This window comes from Tetrao urogallus (assembly GCF_951394365.1).
Source record: "Tetrao urogallus genome assembly, chromosome: 2".
NCBI classification, from domain to species: Eukaryota; Metazoa; Chordata; class Aves; order Galliformes; family Phasianidae; genus Tetrao; species Tetrao urogallus.
In genome coordinates, this window is record NC_136814.1 from 27,062,373 (window position 1) to 27,080,989 (window position 18,617).

At 38.7% G+C, this 18,617-nt stretch overlaps 1 protein-coding gene across 1 annotated transcript in view; it reads left to right on the plus strand.

The window, feature by feature from the left end:
• The window catches only part of RBKS (ribokinase), a gene marked incomplete at both ends in the record, with an annotated part of 65,167 nt that overhangs the window by 38,551 nt on the left and 7,999 nt on the right, over positions 1 to 18,617 (plus strand). Inside the window, one exon of the mRNA XM_079550823.1 lies at positions 8,937 to 9,125. Coding sequence (XP_079406949.1) covers positions 8,937 to 9,125 — 189 coding nt within the window. The remainder of the gene's footprint in view (positions 1 to 8,936; positions 9,126 to 18,617) is intronic.

Consider the following 18,617-nt stretch of genomic DNA (forward strand, 5'->3'; position numbering starts at 1 on the left):
TTATTTTTGTCACAAGAGACAAATTAAGCGCATCTCACAAAGCCTTGGTTTTAATTTCTTATTTATTAACATAAAGCATTCTGTGTTCCTTCTCTTCACTCTCTCTTTATATAAACAGGAATGTGTGAGAAGCAACATAGCAGATAGAAACCATGCCCTGATCATAGTTATAGTGATCTGCAGCAAACAGGATTTCTGCAACGAACATGGTACCTGTGGGTACAGAGGAGAGGGGAGGGCTAAAAGCATTGCCCTGTTTTCTATATGATTTTTTTTTTGTCTGATGACTGTGTCTGCCAAAATAAGGCTCAGTTACCCTCTTTTGAAATTTCTGTGAAGACCTTTTACAAACTTTATCAGAAGTCCTCAGTTCATGAGTCTTCAAGCATTCAAGGTTCTAATTAATCCAAGCTGACATTGGAATTTTATTCTGAAATGTTCCAATACACGTCTCCATTTCGGATACACCACAGTACTCAGGAATGAGCCAAACATTTCTTTCAAGGTGGGAGATGCTGTGGCCCCTCCAGATTCTGGTAGGCAAAGCTTCCAGTATAGTTGGAAGCAGTATAATTTGTGGTTATCAGAGCCATCAGCATTCAGTTATATGTGACAGTGAGAATGATAAGACAGAGTATTTGTTTTCATTTGGGACACCCATATTGTTTTCTTCATGCTTTCAGGAAACTCTTTTATGCCTGAACCATGCCCCTGGACTGGTTAAATGGGCTACAGCATGCATTTTGGGCTGAGAACATCCATATTCTCCCATCAATTTAATACATGTCATTCACTGTTTGCTTTTTTTTCATCATGTCACTAGCTAACTTTTTTTTTTTTTCCCCCTTGAGAAAACTTATCCCCCATGTGTTAGACACAAAAACTTTGGTTTTCATTACTTGTCTGTTCCTGACTTTTCTCTTGTTGCTCTTTGCAGCACACATGTTAAAGTTTTCCCTTTATTATTGCTAGAGGACAGTCTTGAAAGAAACATTCTTTGAGAAGTTTTACTTGCTGGAGCTAGAGCATATTATTATTACCACCACATGGAGAAAAGAAAATTACTCTATTGGGAGAACTAGAAATACAGGTGCATAATTACAATAGATCCCTGCTCACTCATCCACCTTTGTACCCACCCATGGAGCTGGGGGTACAGTTTGCATTCTTTTCTGCTATTTTCTTTTAAAAAGTGATTACCGTTTGAAGATGGCTGGGATCACTTCATGCAGTCAGGTAAATGAATTCAGTGCTGTTTGAAAGGCTTCTCTCTTCTGAATTTATGGGTATGGTAGACCTATGAAAGTTCCTGCCAGCCGTATCATGGGAGAACAGATTGAGTTGTGGGACTCCTACAGCATATTCTGAGAACACAGAACTGCATATAAATAATTGCTTTTAGCAATAACCTCCTCATATTTTGCAATGAAATGAATTACGTTACCATCTTTTTAATAATCAATTATATTTTACTTCATCCTCTCCATGTCTGGTTTGTTATTGAGTTGATGTTCAAGGATGAATTATTGCCATTTTTCCTTTCTTTTTGCTGAGAAAAAAGGAAAAATGAAGCAATGAAGCACTTGTTTTTCTTATATCCCAAAATCGAAAGATCTTTTTTTTCTTTTAGTAATTGTTATATATTCATGTGCCATCTGTTTTCTGTTTATTTCATTACTTTCTTTGATTTCAGATCACTGTAATGTATGCATTTGAGAAGTTTAATATAGAAATAAATGTTCACATATCCAAATAAAGGTTACCGGTCACATCTCTACATGCCATTTAAAAGCAATGAGTTAAATCTGCTAATCTTAAAAATAATGATGGTTTTCTCCGTTCATCCATCTGCATTTCCTTTAACTTCTTAAATTGGGAATTACCTTCCACTTTGATGGTCCAGAATACATACTGGGGAAAGGTTTCACAGCTTTCTTTTCTTCTTTCCCTCAGTATCAGGTAGTCCTCATAGCCAGAAAAAAGGAATCGAATGAGATGGATCTTTGCTCTAACCCGCTGTGTCCATTCTTATTTTATAGGTTTGGTGGTTGTTTTGTTTTGAATCCTCTGTGGCCACATTTATTGAATGTGCTGCTTAGATCTGCTTTCTTGAGATGTTTGGTTCCAGCTCCGTTGCCGCTCCTCTTTGGTATTTCTGAGCCTCAAATAATTTTCTTCTAACCAAAACCCCATGTATGTTCCAGGCTTACCTCTTTTGCAGATCTTTTGTTATTCAGCATTTCTAAGTACTACTTGAAAACTAGTATTTTATTTCTGCCTTATCATTAGTAAGCCCTTTAATAGCTCTCAACAAACTGTCTCAGGTTTAAAGATGAACTCTTTAGAGCTATGCAGGTCAGCTGGTTCTAAAACATTCTTTTTAACACAGACACATATGCTAAGACAGGATTAAATTTTCACTGATTTTAATTGTTACTTGGTTTGGCTTTCTTATGAATTTAAATTTACAGGTATTTATTATATAATTTTACCTAAACATTTTAATCTTTATTCTTCATCAAAAAACAGCTTTATGTTATTAAGTCCTGTACTTTGTGGATGTCATGTGAATATATTTGTAACAGAACTGTGCTAGCTGTGGAGCAGAGAGCTAGCCATCGAGCCTAAGACATTTCACAGATGGTGTGGAGCGTTTGTTTTGCTAGAGATGAGTAAAAGGGAATAGTCCTTGTGATTAGCTGAATTATTACTGAGTCAGAAATCTCTATTGTTTACTTCCACACTGGTCAGCAGCTTTGATCTGTGATACCTTTGTCACAGAATAAAAATTTTAAAATGTCAGCTACAGTTTTATACAATCTTGGGGTTTTGAGTCCCAAATGTGTAAGTATCAAATGCATCACACTTTGTACTCTATTCTTCATTAACTGCTTTAGGATTTAATGAAATCACATGCAGTATCTGATATAACAGCACAGCTTGTTCTTATGGATTTATGTGCTACAGGGAAGCAAACAAAATTATACTATCAGTGAATTATCTACCATTAGTTTGTCTAGAAGGCTCTTCACAAGCTGTTCTTTTCACTCTTGCTTGTTGCAATAATATTTTTTTAATGTCTGACATTGCTTTCTTTTTATGTGGTTCATGAAGAAAAAAACTCAGAACAAATCTTGCAAGGTTATCAGTTCTTTCTTTGCTTAGCCTGTAGTTCAGTTTTATCTTTTCCCAGAAAGATCAAGCTTGTTGAGACTAGTTTGTTAATTCCCAGATGCAGCACAGCCTAATCCCTGAGGTTTGTGCAGGAATGTGCTAGTTCTCCATTCCCTTAATTCTTCTAATGAAAAATAAATGTATCCAATGTCATCTAAGTGAAAACCAATGGTTGTTCTTCTCAGTCTGCTATAAATGTTGAAAAAGAAACAACCCTATACAAGAAGAGTTCTTTGGAATGCTTACCTTTTTTTTTTTCTTTCCATTTTTTTTTCCTTACTGTAGTATGGCCCTAGGCACAACCACAATGTCAATAGAGTTCATGTGTTGTTTTTCTTGTTTAGTGTGTGCGTGCAATTACAGAGCCCTGCAGGTTAGGAACCAAAATATATTGCATGTCAGCAATTTGAATTTGGTCCTAAACATTTTGAAGAACAGCTGCTTCTCTGCTCAGAGAATACTGAAGAGCCCTTCAGGAGAAGGAAAACTCCTAAATGGTTGCAGCAAATGATTTAGCATGTCAGGCTATTTTTAATGCAACACTGGGAACTGCTTTCTTCCTAATGTAAAATGGATATCAGACTCCTGATCTAAGTAAGAAGGGCCTAGCAAATGTTTAATTAAATGCTGACAGCATACTTAAGGGTTTTGATGGTAGAAAAAGTACATCTAAATATAAATTCATTGCTAATTTTCTTAAAGAAAGCTGCAAGATGTATAAAAATATTACAAAATAATAGATACTATCATTTTGCTTCCTTTGAGCTATTGTCTATTAGTTGAGGTTGAAATATTTTTGAAGGAAATATTAATAATGGGAATTCTTGTTAGTATGTCCAAAATCAGTAGACAGCAATGGCTTTTACAAGATTCAGAGAATATCAAGCTTATACAACTGTATCTGAAGTCTTAGAGCAGGACATCTGAGATCTTGCTTATTAATATAGACTGGTTAATAATAGAGATAGTCTCAGGAATTTGCCTTTCCTGTTGTAAGTAAAGGAGAGCTACTATTTCTTCTTACATAGAAGTTGCTGGAAATTCACAGTATATTTTAATTTAAATTCCAACTTTGTCTATTTTATCTGTTGCTGGAAACTATGAAATTTCCCATATTTAGTCTAAAATGAAAGATGTTACTTTTGGGAGAGGAGAGAATAGCTTCAAGCCAATTCATTTCAATCAGTTTTTAATTATTCTAGCATAAGTATTTCTTCATGTATGTATATAAAAGTTTTATAATTTGAAACAACTGGAATTAGCTTGGCTTATGGCCTGATCTTGCAATTGTATATATACCAAAAATGTCTCTCACTACTTCTTTGGGACTCATCATGTGTTAGAATTAACAAGATCAAGTTCTTTTTCTGTCATTCTCAAAGAAATCTTAGAAATCAAAGATACAGCCAAGTTTGTAGCCAACTGGCTTACTGTATACAAATACTTAACATTAAAAGTATTTTAAATTGTCATATGTAATTTTAGATAAGTTAGCCTTAAGCCTAGTAGTTTGCTTATTATGATGATTTCTGTTCCTGGCAAAAGATTTGTTGCCTTGTGCTAGGTGTTTCGTGGATACTAAAGCAAAAGATGGACTTCTCACTGAAGAGTTCACATTTTTTGTCATCTAATCAGTTTCCATTTGTTGAGTAGGAACAAGCTGGAGACTCAGTAGGAACAACTGGAGATCTCAGTCCTGGTGAAGAAGTGCTAGCTTCGGTCAGATCACTCAGGGTTTCTCCTTTCGAGTTTTGAATCTCTGAGGATGGGGAGCTTGTGCCCTGTTTCGGATACCTGCTCAAGCGCTGCATCACTCTGGTAGTGAAAAAGTTTTTCCTAATGCTGGAATTTTCCATGTTCCAGCTTGTGCCAGTTGAGTCTAGCCCTATTCTTGTGCAGCTCCAAGAACAGTGGTTCTCTCTTCTCTATTATACACACATTAAATCGTTGTAGCCAGCAATTAGATCTCTTCCTAGCCTTAGGTTTTTGAGGCTGAACAGAGCTGCTTCTCCCAGCCACTGCTTGTATGTCCTACGCTCTGGTCCCTACCTGTTTTGCTGGCCTCCCACTGGGCTTGTGTAGTATGTCAGTGTCTTACTTCTGCCAGGGATCTCAAGACTAGATTGTCCTGAAGATTTGGTCTCACAAATGCCAGGCAAGAGGATCCAGCACTTTTCCCTGAAAGAGGCTGTGTAAGCCATGGAGTGCCCCGCATGCACCACTGCTAGAAACGCTTGGCAAAGATCTACATCATGGTTTCTTTATCACTTTTAGCCAGTGCAAACTAGTACTGATGTTGAAAGGAGTTAATTGTTTCACTTTATCTTATTTTAGTTTGGGCTTAATTTTAGCACAGATCTGCTTTTCAATCCAGCTTATTTCCTGGCCACACAAATAGCTGTGCTTGCACAAAAGAATGGGCCATGTGGACAGGAGTGAAAAGCAAAGCAGGACCATTTTTTTCTGTATCAGTGCTGATTTGTGTCAGCGTACTGCAACTAGACTCCACAGTCTAAAGAGACAAGAATAATTAACAGAGAATAATGAGGAGTATTGCCAAGAACCTTTGTATCAGTTAAAAGCTTCAGATAAATTTTTCTTCTACTTTTGTAAACAAAATATAGAAAATTCTCTGTAGTTTAATTATATGTCTTTTTTTTTCTTCCTGACAGCAGGTTTGTGGAATGTCCTCTAGCTTTAGTTAGGCCATCTAAGTGAGGAGCTTCATGAGACCAGCACAGGAAAATAAATTTATTTATTTGCTGCTCTTCTGTACAGTACTATGGCAAATGTCCACTGTGAAGTGGACATTTAGTATTGTTATTTAATTTTTTCCTTTACCTAAATATTAGTTTTTTCCTTCAGTTGCACTGTAGTTTGTTTTGTTTTGCCTTTTTTTTTTTTCTTCTTTTTTTTTTAAATAAGATTCTACTGAAGGGAGGAACTTAAAATCTAACCATAGTATTTAACATCAGTTGACATTTACAGCAATCTCTAATTATTGGCACAAAATCTGTCTGGCTTCTGCTGCTTTTATGGTTCTTCCAGCTTGTTCCAGAGTGTTTTAGTTTTACAATCCTGCTATAGATGAGTTAGATGATAATGGTTGCAAGCAACTGAAGATCTACTTTTATACAGACTTTGGTTCAAAATAAATGTGTTTATTGGTGTAAGCAGTATGAAGGCAAGAAGAAAGGTTTCTGCAAAACCTGTCACATTATCAGTCCCCAAATAACTTTTCACAACCCATACAAAAAAATCCTGTTGGCTTGGGGCACAGCTATCACAAAAAGGGGTACGTTACACAATATATGTCTCACTAGGAAGAATATTATATTTAAATATTTATCTTTCTCATAAGCTTAAAGAAGTGTAAACTCCAGGTAAACAAGCCAAAGTTACACTGTTTCTTTTCCATAACCACATCCATTTTCTTCCTTGAGACTTTACAACATGTTGAACGTTTGGAATTACTGCACATCATTGAAGTACGTTATAAATTCCTTTAGTCAGTTTAATTCAAGGAGTAGTGTGTGCATTTTGGTAATCCATTTTTGTTCTTGTGTTAAGTATTATGAATATGGGAACACACAGTTCCTGCTCCTGAGATCTCCAAGTTCAGTAAGAGACACAGACAATTCAGTCTCTTGGTTATCAGAATAGACTATATGTATTTTAATACTATTTATTATATGTCCCTAGTCACTCCAAAGCCATTATTGGTGTACTGATTCCTTGCAAACCTTGCATGACAATGTATTCAAAATACTTGGTTGGGTATTTTTGAAACAAATTCTCGTATTTGAAAATACTTTTATACCCTTTAAAAAACTTAAATACATCTAATTTGTCTAAATAGTTTCTGCTGCAAGAAAATTTTCATCAGTGTGGTGACTTGCCAAAGAAAAACTGAGTAGAATTATTTGCTACCTTATAATCTAAACCTTACTTTATTTTTGTCTGGGATCAATGTGGCTTAAAAAAAAAAAAGTTTTAAATTGTGTATACATGTTATACCCACCGAGTCTTGCCACACTGACTCCTGCCTTGTAGTTATCAAGTTAACAGCTCCTGAAAACATCTGTGCGTTTGTCTCAGTAGGGACTGCAGGACTAGATCCTGTCAGTTCCAAAATTAAAACCAGTAGGTACTCTGTTCATGATAATACAAACCCTAAGGCAGTGCGTTGGCATATACTGGCCCTTCGGAGCCTAAGGGTGACTTCTCTGTTCTGGGTCAGGCTGAAACACAGGAAATGACAGTGGCAAGCTGTGAGGCCTCTGAGTCACAACTGGGGGCGGCTTGCTTGGGGATGGCTGTAGTAGTTCCTGTCCCCAGCTGTCTGCCCTGCCTCCCTCTGCAGGACAAGCATGCCTGTACTTCTGGAGCAGTTGTTCAACCACTGTGTTGTATATTCTGTTTCGGCAAGAAATATGCGTGCTGATTTCAAGTTTCTGTAATGCAGAGAAAGGTAGTTTGAAATATTTCAGCAGCTGTTTCCCAGGAAGCTGAGTTGTCCATGTGGTAGAAGTTAGGATTCATAGCTGGTGAAAAGGTTCCAAAGTAAGTTTTCTACTGAAAACAAGCCCCAAGACCATGAAAGTTATGTCCAGTTAATAGATGGTTATTTGAAACTGCTTCAGACTGCGTTATTCAGGAAGCAGCAGTCTTGTAGTTCAAGATAAAGTACGACTTCCCTCTTCTCAGACAAGCGAGACAATATATAGTAAAGACAACAGTATACAGTGTGCCAGTTTATCTACAAATAAGTCATACTCTAGTAGGCAGGAGGAATACTGCTTGCTAGACTGTTTCAGTTAAAACATACTGTATTTTCCTTTTCTTCCTGTCCAACTCTTGTCACGGATCATTTGCCAAAAAAAGTACATGGCAAATGAGATGCCATCAGGAAAATGTATGAAGTGAAGAAAAGGATGTTTAGTTCTGAAGTCTTCACTGCAGATTTTTGGGGAATTTTGCTTTTAGGTGCATGGAACTAGAAGAGATTAATTTTAAGAGCCAACCGGGAGAAGTTGACTTAGGGTCACCATCTGTTAGAAGAGAAGTTTATCTCTGTTTGTACAGAGCCAACACAAAAGAGTCTCTCCCTGGCAGAGGACTATGGACATGTCCATAACTCAAATATATAATCATCTTGTGATGGGCCTTTGCCCAAAGTGAGCTTCAGATGACTTTTAGGTATTCTTATCTAAAAATACACATTAAAGTAAACGCAGTGGTCAAGTTTACCAGTTGAGCACTTTTGTGTTTTTGGTTTTTTTTCCTTGAAGAAATTTCTCACTAGCTGAACCCTGAGAACTGTAAAAGGTTTCTTGTATAGTGATAAATATCCCCCAAGAGTAGTGACTGAGCTGCCGTGTAGCATTTTCACATTAGACAGCAAAATGCTTTTACCAAGACTGTGTCATTGTGTCCGTTTCAGAATGAAGAAACCAGGGCATGCAGGAGAAATGTGATTTTGGTAAAGGTTGCATGGGAGGCAAATTGTAGAAGCTGGAACAGAACCCATGCTTCCTGTGTCTCTGCCTAGGCTGCTCTCTACTAATCTTCTGTGCCTGAAGTACATGCTGATTTCAAACAAGGAGCATGACATAGCTGAATATCAGCGTAGGAAGTGGTTTCATGATCATCTCATAAGACACATTTCTAAAATGATATTAAGTACTGTTTTCAAAAGCAACTGCTGTCCAAAACTGAATGCTATCAGATTATGATTTTCATTTGCGTGGGTTATTTTCCAGGCGGAAATTTTAACGGGCATCCCAGTTGGCAACCTTGAAGATGCTGAAAAGGTGGGACGCATGCTGTTAGAAAGAGGGTGTAAGCTCGTAATTGTTACTCTTGGAGCAGAAGGCTGCATGATGATATCAGTAGAAGAACCCATTCCAAAGCACGTTCCTGCTGAGAAGGTCAGGGCTGTGGACACTACGGTACGTTTTTGTGGTTTAACTGTCTTGCTTTGGAAAAGACTGCTTAAGCACTAAGGGATGGCAATGAGTAATCAGCCAAATCTTCGGGCACGAGTACAAAGGTTAATTTATGATGTGAAATTGATAGCTTGCTTCCAGACTCTCGTATATTAAATGTCAGTTCACTTCAGTTTTATAGTCTGTATTGTAGATATGCTAGAATTATTATGCATGAGAGTATCTCCATGTTTCCCTGTACTGAAGTCAGTACCTGCCTCTGACTATAATGTGCCATGCCAGTGGCTTGAGCTGCAGTTCACACTTCCCTACGTGTGTTATCCATAACGTCCAGAACTCCAGTGCTGCGGGAAAAAGGAGATATTACTGCCCTAACAACCTGAAACTGAATGTTTGGCTCTTTTGACACAAGCATGAGTTGCTGTCCAAATGTAGCATAAGGTGTATCAAAGACATAATCTTTACAGAATATAGTTAATAAGAAGGAAAAGTTCTTGCTGCTTCACAATTAACTGTTTTATGATGCTAGCTAATGAATAATAGCTTATTCTTTGCCATTAGGCAAAAACTAAAAACAGGAAAGGCAATAGTTAAGATTGCATTGCTATGAAAACCTTACCACATTGCACATATGGGGCTATTTTGTGTTCCTAGTATTATCTGACATAAATCCAAAATAATTCCAGTGGAGTTACAGAGAGCAGAGCAGGTCACGTTGTATGTACTAACTATACATTTAAATGCCTCTTACAATAACGTCATATTACATATGTTCTGTTACAATAGTTCATTAAAATCCTGGAGATTTTACCATCTGGTGCATTCCATATCTGAATTGCATTAATAATAACTAGTTCTCTTAGCATGTTTTTTATCCGTGGACCTCATACTGCTTCACAAAGAAGAAAAGCAACTGTTTAAAAGATGAGAGAACAGAGGCACAGGGGCTGAAATTACCTAGCTCAGTAGCACACAGTGGCAGAGCTTGCAGTACAGTCACATATGAAACTGAACATCGCTGATAGATCTGGAGTGTTATATGTTAATACTGCGGAAGGTTTTGTTTCACTGTTAAATTTAATTCTTTTCGATACATGAATGCTGTGTCGCCTTTTGCCCCTTTTGTCATTTAGAAGTTTGAACTTGAGTTAGTGTTCATTTTGGAATGCCCTACAGTTCTAAATAGAGGAAATGTCCCTGTACTGTACTGTGTGTAAGGTACCTGATAAGGTACACAGACGCCTACCTGCCTACTTTTAGTCCAGAATTAGAAGTGCTGGAATGAAAGATAGAGCTCCCAGGCCTGCCTCGATGCTTGCTAAGAAGCAGGATTTATTAGCTTTGGAACAAAATGTTGAGAACTTGACTGTATGGCTTCTTGCTCTCTTTTGGTAAATCCACCCTTGCTATCAAAGCTCAGCATGTGAGCCTTCTTTTCTAGTGCACATCACACAGAAGTGATGAAGAAAAAACATGTGTGATGTGCTCCTTCAAAAGAAGCAGAAAATTGCTGCCACATAAGCTATTGTTTAATATCTTAAGATATTTGCTGCTGTTGGTCTAAAACAGCAATCCTGAAACCACACACTGACTGGAAAGTGCTTTTTATCTTCCCTAGCAGTTCAGAGTTTCATGACTGAACTAATTTAACACTCTTTTTTTTTTTTCTTTTTTCTTTTTTCTTTCTTTTACATAAAAGCAATTACTTGAGTTTACTGAATCCTTGCCCTGCCTCCTTGTGGCCAACAGGTTATTGGCTTTCCTATAGCAGAGGATTTTCACAGTTAATTTTGTTAATCTGCTTAAATACCAGTGGGTTGTTTTCAGTAAAACAGCTGTGCTCAGTTTATTCTTGCAGATTGAATGAAAAAAAGATGTGTTGGCCTTCCACTATAACAGTCTTATACTGCTTAGACTGATTATCACTTTGCCTGAAAGCAAGTGGTTTTAAAGCAACCCTTCTAAACCTCAAACAAAATAATATCATCCTCAACTAACCTGCCTACCTCTGCAACTAAAAGAAATACTGAAAGTTCTAATAAGACATGTTACTCTTCTCATATGCATAGCTACAGTGGCTCCTTTCCCAAGAGAATAAACTCAAGTTGTGGTGGTTTAGCAAGAAATGCCCATCCACAGTGTAGTCAGAGCTGTTCATGCACATGCTCTAAGCCTACAATTTAGCAGTAAGCAAAGTTTTGAGGGACTGGGCTGTAATTTTTTTAAGCTGCTGTAATCCAATCACATTTGATAACGTCTGTGTATTGGCATTGCTTGGATCTGCAGAAGGTAAAGTTGCCATCAGACAAAGATTTCAGTGATACCCTTCATTGGATTTTTAAAGGTTACAGAGCCCTTATGTATTAGAATGGAGTTTGCAGTTTAGAGGATATACATAAGTTACAAAATGAGGCACAAAGCCCTCCTCTGCTGTAAAAAGTTTCCCCATAGATCTCTGCCCGAGTCACCTCTGCAACAGTGCAGCTTCAGTACTGCCTCCTGATCATTTTCACTGTCAACAATATTGAAAATTGCTGCTGAGAAAATGTTAGGGTAGGTACAGCCACAGAGATATAAGATTAGAGTTCCTTGTCCCAGGCAGTGTGTCCCCTATTCTCTAGGTGTGTTAGAGAGACTAAGGGTCAAAGACGGTAAAGCCTGAATCTCCTGCCTAGCTCGTGAGATGGTTAATCAGAGAGTTTATTGGCAGAACACTGAGAAAAGCTGGCTCCATCTCCTGCTCTGTGGTGGAACATGAATCTTCAAGACTGAAAATCTGGCATTTCTCACCCACACTAAATCAATACTATAAAGAAAAAGAAAAAAAAAAAGCTTGTTGATTCTTTTTAGCACTAATTATCTTAATGTGGGTTTTACTAATGTATGCGATGCTTCCCATAACTGTTAGCAGAGCTCTCCATGCACAGTCCAAAACATGTAGAGCACGAATAGTCATTTAGAAGGAAGTTTTGCAAGACACAGTATTGTAAAGCTGTAACATCTGTTTCTCCTATTATAGCTAAATAATGCAATAAGGTTTTGTTAAAAAAATAAACTTTCCCTTCACTTTGCTGGCTTCTGCTAGCTATTTTGACATTTGATACACAATACGTAATAATATATAGATAACAGAAGAAAACTAAAATACACGTTGTAATCTCTTTTCATTACTCTATATAGCTGCTGTTATAGCTACTTAGCTACATGTAGTTAAAAATATGCCTTTATTTTTGGTAGAAGCTATTTCTACTTTACCTGAAATTAGGTGCATTGAAATAGGTTTGAGAGTTAGTTATGTAATTCCATTCATATGACAGTTCCTCAGTGGCAGAAGGTTGCACAAGCCACTGACACATTTGATAAGCATTTCATAGCAATCGATACTTTGATGTACACGTGTTCTGCAGTTGCGTGTGTGTGTCTTTGGAAGCCATTCGCCTGCTGCTGGAGCAGAAGCGCAGCTGAGGTGGAGCACAGCAGCTGCTTGTGAGCACAGCTGTGGGACATGACCGAACACTGTCAGGTCAAAATGGTACTTGAGGTAAAGCCGGTGATCTGTATGATGAGCCACACAGTGAACCCGGGTTGTGACATCTGCTGCTGCCACGCACGCACTGTCGTGGCAGAGGCATGCCCACCTGCTGACAGGGATGGCCGCCACATCGTGCATGCTGGAGAACGGTGCTCTGCTCTTTCTGCACCTTCACCCCTGCTATCCCCCTCAGCTTCTGACAATCACACAAAGCGTAATTTACAGCACTGTTTACATCTATTTACATTTACTAATTATATTCTGTTGAAACTGCCAAGAAAAATTTGTCAGAAGAATGTAATTACCCAAAGCTGGAATTTGGCCAGCAGTCAGATTAGTTCCATTTTCAAAAAGCATTATGGGATCTCACCGAGCCGACAGCATCAAGCAGCAGCCAGGGACAGAGCCGAGCCTCAGTGGTTGCTGCCACCACTCACTGGAGGAGCAGAGGCCTGGCATCTGCAAGTGGGCATGGTGGAGGCCATCAGGACTCCTAGGAACCCCAGGCTTTGGAGTCTGAGCTTGAGAGGGTCATTTGGGTTACGTTGGAGCCCTGGGCTCTGGTGCCTTGGGAGGGTTGGCCATGCCAGGTCTCCTCCACAGGCAAGGCAGCCCAGAGGCCTAGGGCAATTCTCTGGGCAGGCTGAATCTCTCCTGTGTGAGGCTTTAGTGGAAAATGGAGCACTCTCTGTGCAAGTAAGAGCTGCCCTACCACAAATCCCGATTTCCAGGCTGCAGCCCTGAGGTCACTCTGGGGAGGGGAGCACTCCAGGGCTACTTTTTGTAACCTGTGGTTTGCTCCAGACCCCAGTTTGAATCAAGATGCTGAATAACATCCATACACGCTTGCATCAGTTTGGGTAACATAATTTCCACCCCATCCAGTATTTTAAAAACACAGTGTAGCTGATGTGCATAAGATGTTCAGCTTCTGCTTGACCTTTAGGTTTCCACGGGCAGGTGTGTGCACAAAGGTCCTGCATCTGCAAGCTTAGAATCAGAAGATAATGAATCTGTATGTCTGGCTTGGGGATGGATGTGTTCTCTGCAAAGGCAGATGGAGACACTTGAGCACACAATATTTAGACGAAAATTTGGAATCTCTGTGGTGCCCCAGTAATCACAAGTCCCTGCTACCTCTTTTAAATCTCATTAAGAACTTGAGTGGTTTAATTTCAAGGTTTTTCTAGGCACAATCATTAGATTTCTTGTACTACTAGCATCTACCCTGTCTAGCTGTGCCTTCCAGGTAAAGAGAGTGCACAACCTACTGCAGAAAGCTGAGGAAATGTAAGTCACCGTACAATAAGTATGCCTTTCTTGTGTGTCACCATACGATAAGCGTGTCACCACCGGTTGTGATGACATGCTTATAAAGAAGCAGCACAGTTCTGAGACATGCTAAAATTCAAATTTAATCGACTCAGTTATGCCTGAAATTTGACAGTGTATAATTCATTCTGCGTAGTCTGCGCGGCGTTCTCAGAGTTGGATGATACACACTATTTGTCATAATCATAAAAGTTACTATTATTTTTTCATGTCAGTTCTCCAAAAGGAAGGCTCGTTGCTACCATATGAATTTGTCAGAAGTTTTATGTTCAAATCCTATTAAGTTTCTCTCTTACAGTATATTAAATCTAGCTCTTTTATGATGGGAGGGGATTTAGAAGGCTGTCTTTAGGCAGCAGAGCGCTCACTGAGCAGCTTTGTGTTCAGCTCTGAGGGTGTCATACAATCTTTATTTTAAAAAAGCCTCGTCCAAGTGCATAGCTATATAATTTTAGATATGTCACAGTATTCAGGCCTGTGCAGTAATTGCGGTCTAAAGAAGGCAGTGTGGTTTACTGATTTAAACAAAGGACTGAGTAAGATTTGCGGGTCTCTGCCAAAGACTTGCTGTAAATCCTTGGAAGAGTTACTTGTCCTCTTTGTATCCCGATTTATCTATCCATAAATTGGAGCTTCTATTAATGTGTTGCATATAAACCATGAGAAGTCTGTTTGAGATCAGGACAGAATCTAGGAGGCCTTTTCCCAGGCTTGTCATATAACCTCAGGCCAGTTGTGCTGCTCTGGGGGCATTACAAACTCATTGAAGTTCTTTTGCTTGAAGTTGAGAGGTCTTGTCTGTCAAAATATGGTTTACACTAAAATTCTCTGACTTAACTGTATCTTCTGGTTTGGAGGAAGCCTGAGCCCAGGGAGTGAAGTGGACACTGAAGTAAAGCCTTAGAATATAAATAAATCCAAAACAGTCCTCCTAATAACAGCAATTCTTTGTCTCCTGACTTTGTGGCCTAACGTCTGAGGCTCAAGGGGATATAAATACAACACTCCGTGCAATGACTAATTACTCAAAATTCTGTGCATCAGCAGAAGTGGGACTTGTGGTTGACTCTAATATTATCAAATGCCTTTGCTATTTAATAATCTTGTAGCCATACATTATTTAGCATGCCGTTTGCACAGAGAACAGTGATTTTATTTCAGTTATCTCTCAACAAAGTAAAAATGCAGCTGGTAGTAAGTGAAGCATTTGGCAGACGATGTGTCTGATGCACAGTTCTGTAACTTGCTAAGAAGAGAAAAATGTTGTTGGTGTTTAACCTCTTCCTATCCAAAGATACAGTACAAAGGAGTAAAATGGCTACCAAGGGCAAGCTCTTTCCTTCTTTTTCCTTTTTCTTTTTTCTTTAACTCTTTTTTTTCCTTTTCTCTGTTTTTCCTTTTCCCTTTTTTTTCTTTCTTCTTTTTCTCTTTTTTCTTCTTTTTCTTATCCCTTTTTCTTTTCTCTTTGCCTAGTTTTTTCTTCTTTTTCACCCCTTTCCTCTGCATTCTCCATTTCCTTTGTATTTTTCTTTCTTTTTCTTTTTCTCTTTCCTTTTTTTTTTTTTTTTTTTTTTTTCCCTCTCTATCTTCTCTTTCAAGGAAAGTGAAAAAGTTACTATTGGGCAGACAACTCATATATCAGTGGGGTTTATTCACACACCAACACAGAGTAATTATACCCAGAGTGCCCATTAGCATCCCGCAAACCAACAGCACAATAGCTTCCTTTCTCTAACGTGCAACCAAAATAGGTTAATAAATAAGTTTAGTTTCAGTCATAGCCCACTTTCTGCATTCTCTCTTTTACAAATATGGAATCCATTGAATTTTGAACCAGAAAAACCATGAAGAATAAATTAATTTGCCAGACACTCCAATCAGCAATCTGCACTGTAAATCTATTTAAAGCTGCATCTATTATGTTGTAAAGTTCAGCTGAACTGTGAAAGGGCACATGACTGAAATCACTACATTTGAGTTGACTCACAGTTAAGTGTAGATGGGAGTTGCTTGGCTCATCACAATTTTCTGCTCCTGATTCAGGCCTTCTCAACACACTTCAGTTTTTGCAGACTTGGTCAGTGGTGTGTGTGTGTGTAGGCAATGGGGGACAAGAGAGATTGCACTGATGCCTCCATTTGCATTGGCTGCCAAATGAGAGGTGGAGAGCTATTGCTTTTGCAAGTTGGATGCTCCCTCTTTCCCTTTTGAGAAAAGAAGGCTCTATTATCTTCACTTTACAGATAGGAAGAATAGAGATGAAAATGTTACCAATGTCAGATTTGAAGCGCTGGCTAAAATTGTTCTGCTTCAAGTTAGGTAGAGGGTTGGGGTTACGTGGCCAAAAATGAAGCACAGGCATGTATTGCTACTCTCTGAACTTCTACACAACATTGTCATGGGAGGAAACACTGTTTATCTGCTTAGTAACTGTTTATGTTAATCGGTAAGTACAAACATTGTAAACATAACGAGCAAACAGAAGCAGGCTTGTACCTTAACAATTTGCAGCCTTGTTTTCCAGTGGAAGATTCCACAGACCACCCAGGCTTTGCTCTAGTCCTTTTCTCAACCACGGAGCATCTAATTAAATCCCTCTCCATTCCTGACTCTAAGTGGATGAGAGCCTACAGTCCTGTGCAGTTTCTTTCCAGATGGAAATGCATAATTTAACAGAGATACAGCTGACAGGGAGAAGTGGGCCCAAAGCAGTATTAGCATTTGCCACAAAATTGCTTTGAATTACAAGGGGATTACTTAATGAAAATGTAGACTAGAAGAGAAGATTAAAACCAATATTAAGTTTTCTAAGATTGCAGAGTGCCAGGCAGCAAAAACTTCATATAAAACTGAATTTCTGTCTCAGTTACTGTAGTGACACTAAAAATTATTTGGTTTTGCAGCCAAGGAACACACCATCAGTATAATGTCATCACATTTTGTACCATTGCATCCTACTGATTTGTTCAGTATACGTGTCTACATATACATAAAGTTGCTAAACACTTTACATTGCTTACTACTTCTGTACATGCAGCATCAGGCCAAGTACAATTCTGTCCTCTGTTTTGCAGATGAGGAACAAAAGCAGACAGGGACTGTTTGTCTGTGGCAGGCAAACCTGCTTCCCTTGATAAAACCGTCTGTGCTTCTCTTTAAAGGAAATTAGTACTGGAGACAGAATGTTGTCAGGGTGTCAACTGATGCTCTTTTAGAACTGGGTTATCATCATAGACATCCACATGAATGAGAAAGTATGCGATAGTTGCTTTGCATTGGATGCTTCTTGAAGGGGCTGCAAGAGGATTGTAGCAATGTGCTACGATGACAGGTGCTGAGGCTGCACTATTGTCATACTGAGAAATACTCTAGTTGGGAGGTTAACCCAAGTCTGGACAGAAAGAGGGAGAGATACTGACAGCTGTTATGCATCAAGCCAAGTGTTTTATTATGGAGCCAGAATGCAAGAAACGTACAGCATAGACCTTTGGGCCTGAGATTACATGCTGATGAGGTTTGGGGAAGCTGAGTTCAGAAATATCTTGATATTTCTGAATATTTTCAGAATATCTTCTGAATATTTTTTTTTTTTGCCATCTCACTTCTTGGCTGCTTTTGTAAATTGAAACGATGGTATAATTTATACAGGTTGAGAATAAATTAGGAAATGACTCTTTTATTTCTTCTCTTGGGCTAACTATGGCTTGCAACACAAATCAGAATCATTGCAGCAGAATGTGCCACATCCCTTTTCTTGATTTGCACCATTCCTCTTGTCTTTACGGTGAAACCAACACAGCCTCTCCACCAAGAGGATGTCCTCAGGAAAATTTGGTCCTAGACACATAGCTCACCCTTGAGTTGAGATTTTATGCCACCAACACCAACATACAAGATAGAGTTACTTGTAATGGCACTTAACTGGGATGTCTGATTTGCGTAAAGAACTGAGAGGAAGGAAGACCAACTGTGAGCAGCCATCCTTTCTAATTAAATTCCCACAGTTAAAAATAGCCACTGGAAGCTGGCGCTTCTGGCACATCCAGAGTGTCACCTTCCCAAGTATCTTTTTCTGGCCTGTGCCGTAGGAAGTTGAAAATGTGATCCACTGTGTAACAGTGCTGCATATTCTTAGCTAAACTACTTGTCATTTTTTACCTTTTGCATTTATGGTTAGCTTACAAATGTCACGTCTCCTTTTCTTCTCTAAAGCTGGTCTCTGCAGAACCAGGTGTCACCCTGGCTGTTGTAGAAAATAACCTCCTTGTCTTCTCAATGTGTTCAAATCGGTTCTGAGTGTGGTGAAAGGGAAGGCAAACCCTGCTCCACTTGGTTCTACTTAATTACCAAGAAATGCCAATTGCAGTAATGGCGATACTGAACTAAGACCTGATTTCCCCAACAGAGTTTTCTCTGGTAATTTTGGTCACTACACAAACCAGAAAGGTTTGCGTTGGATTGGTGATATTGCATAATTAGGTTTTCAAAAGAACAAGAACAGAGAAATGAGAGTAATGGGGAAATCATGCTTCTTGCTTTTGCTCATTCTAACCACAGAAAATGCCGCGCTTACTTCTTATCAGGAGTAAAGGAATCAATCCTTTGTAGCCCGTCCCATGGACAGAATTCTT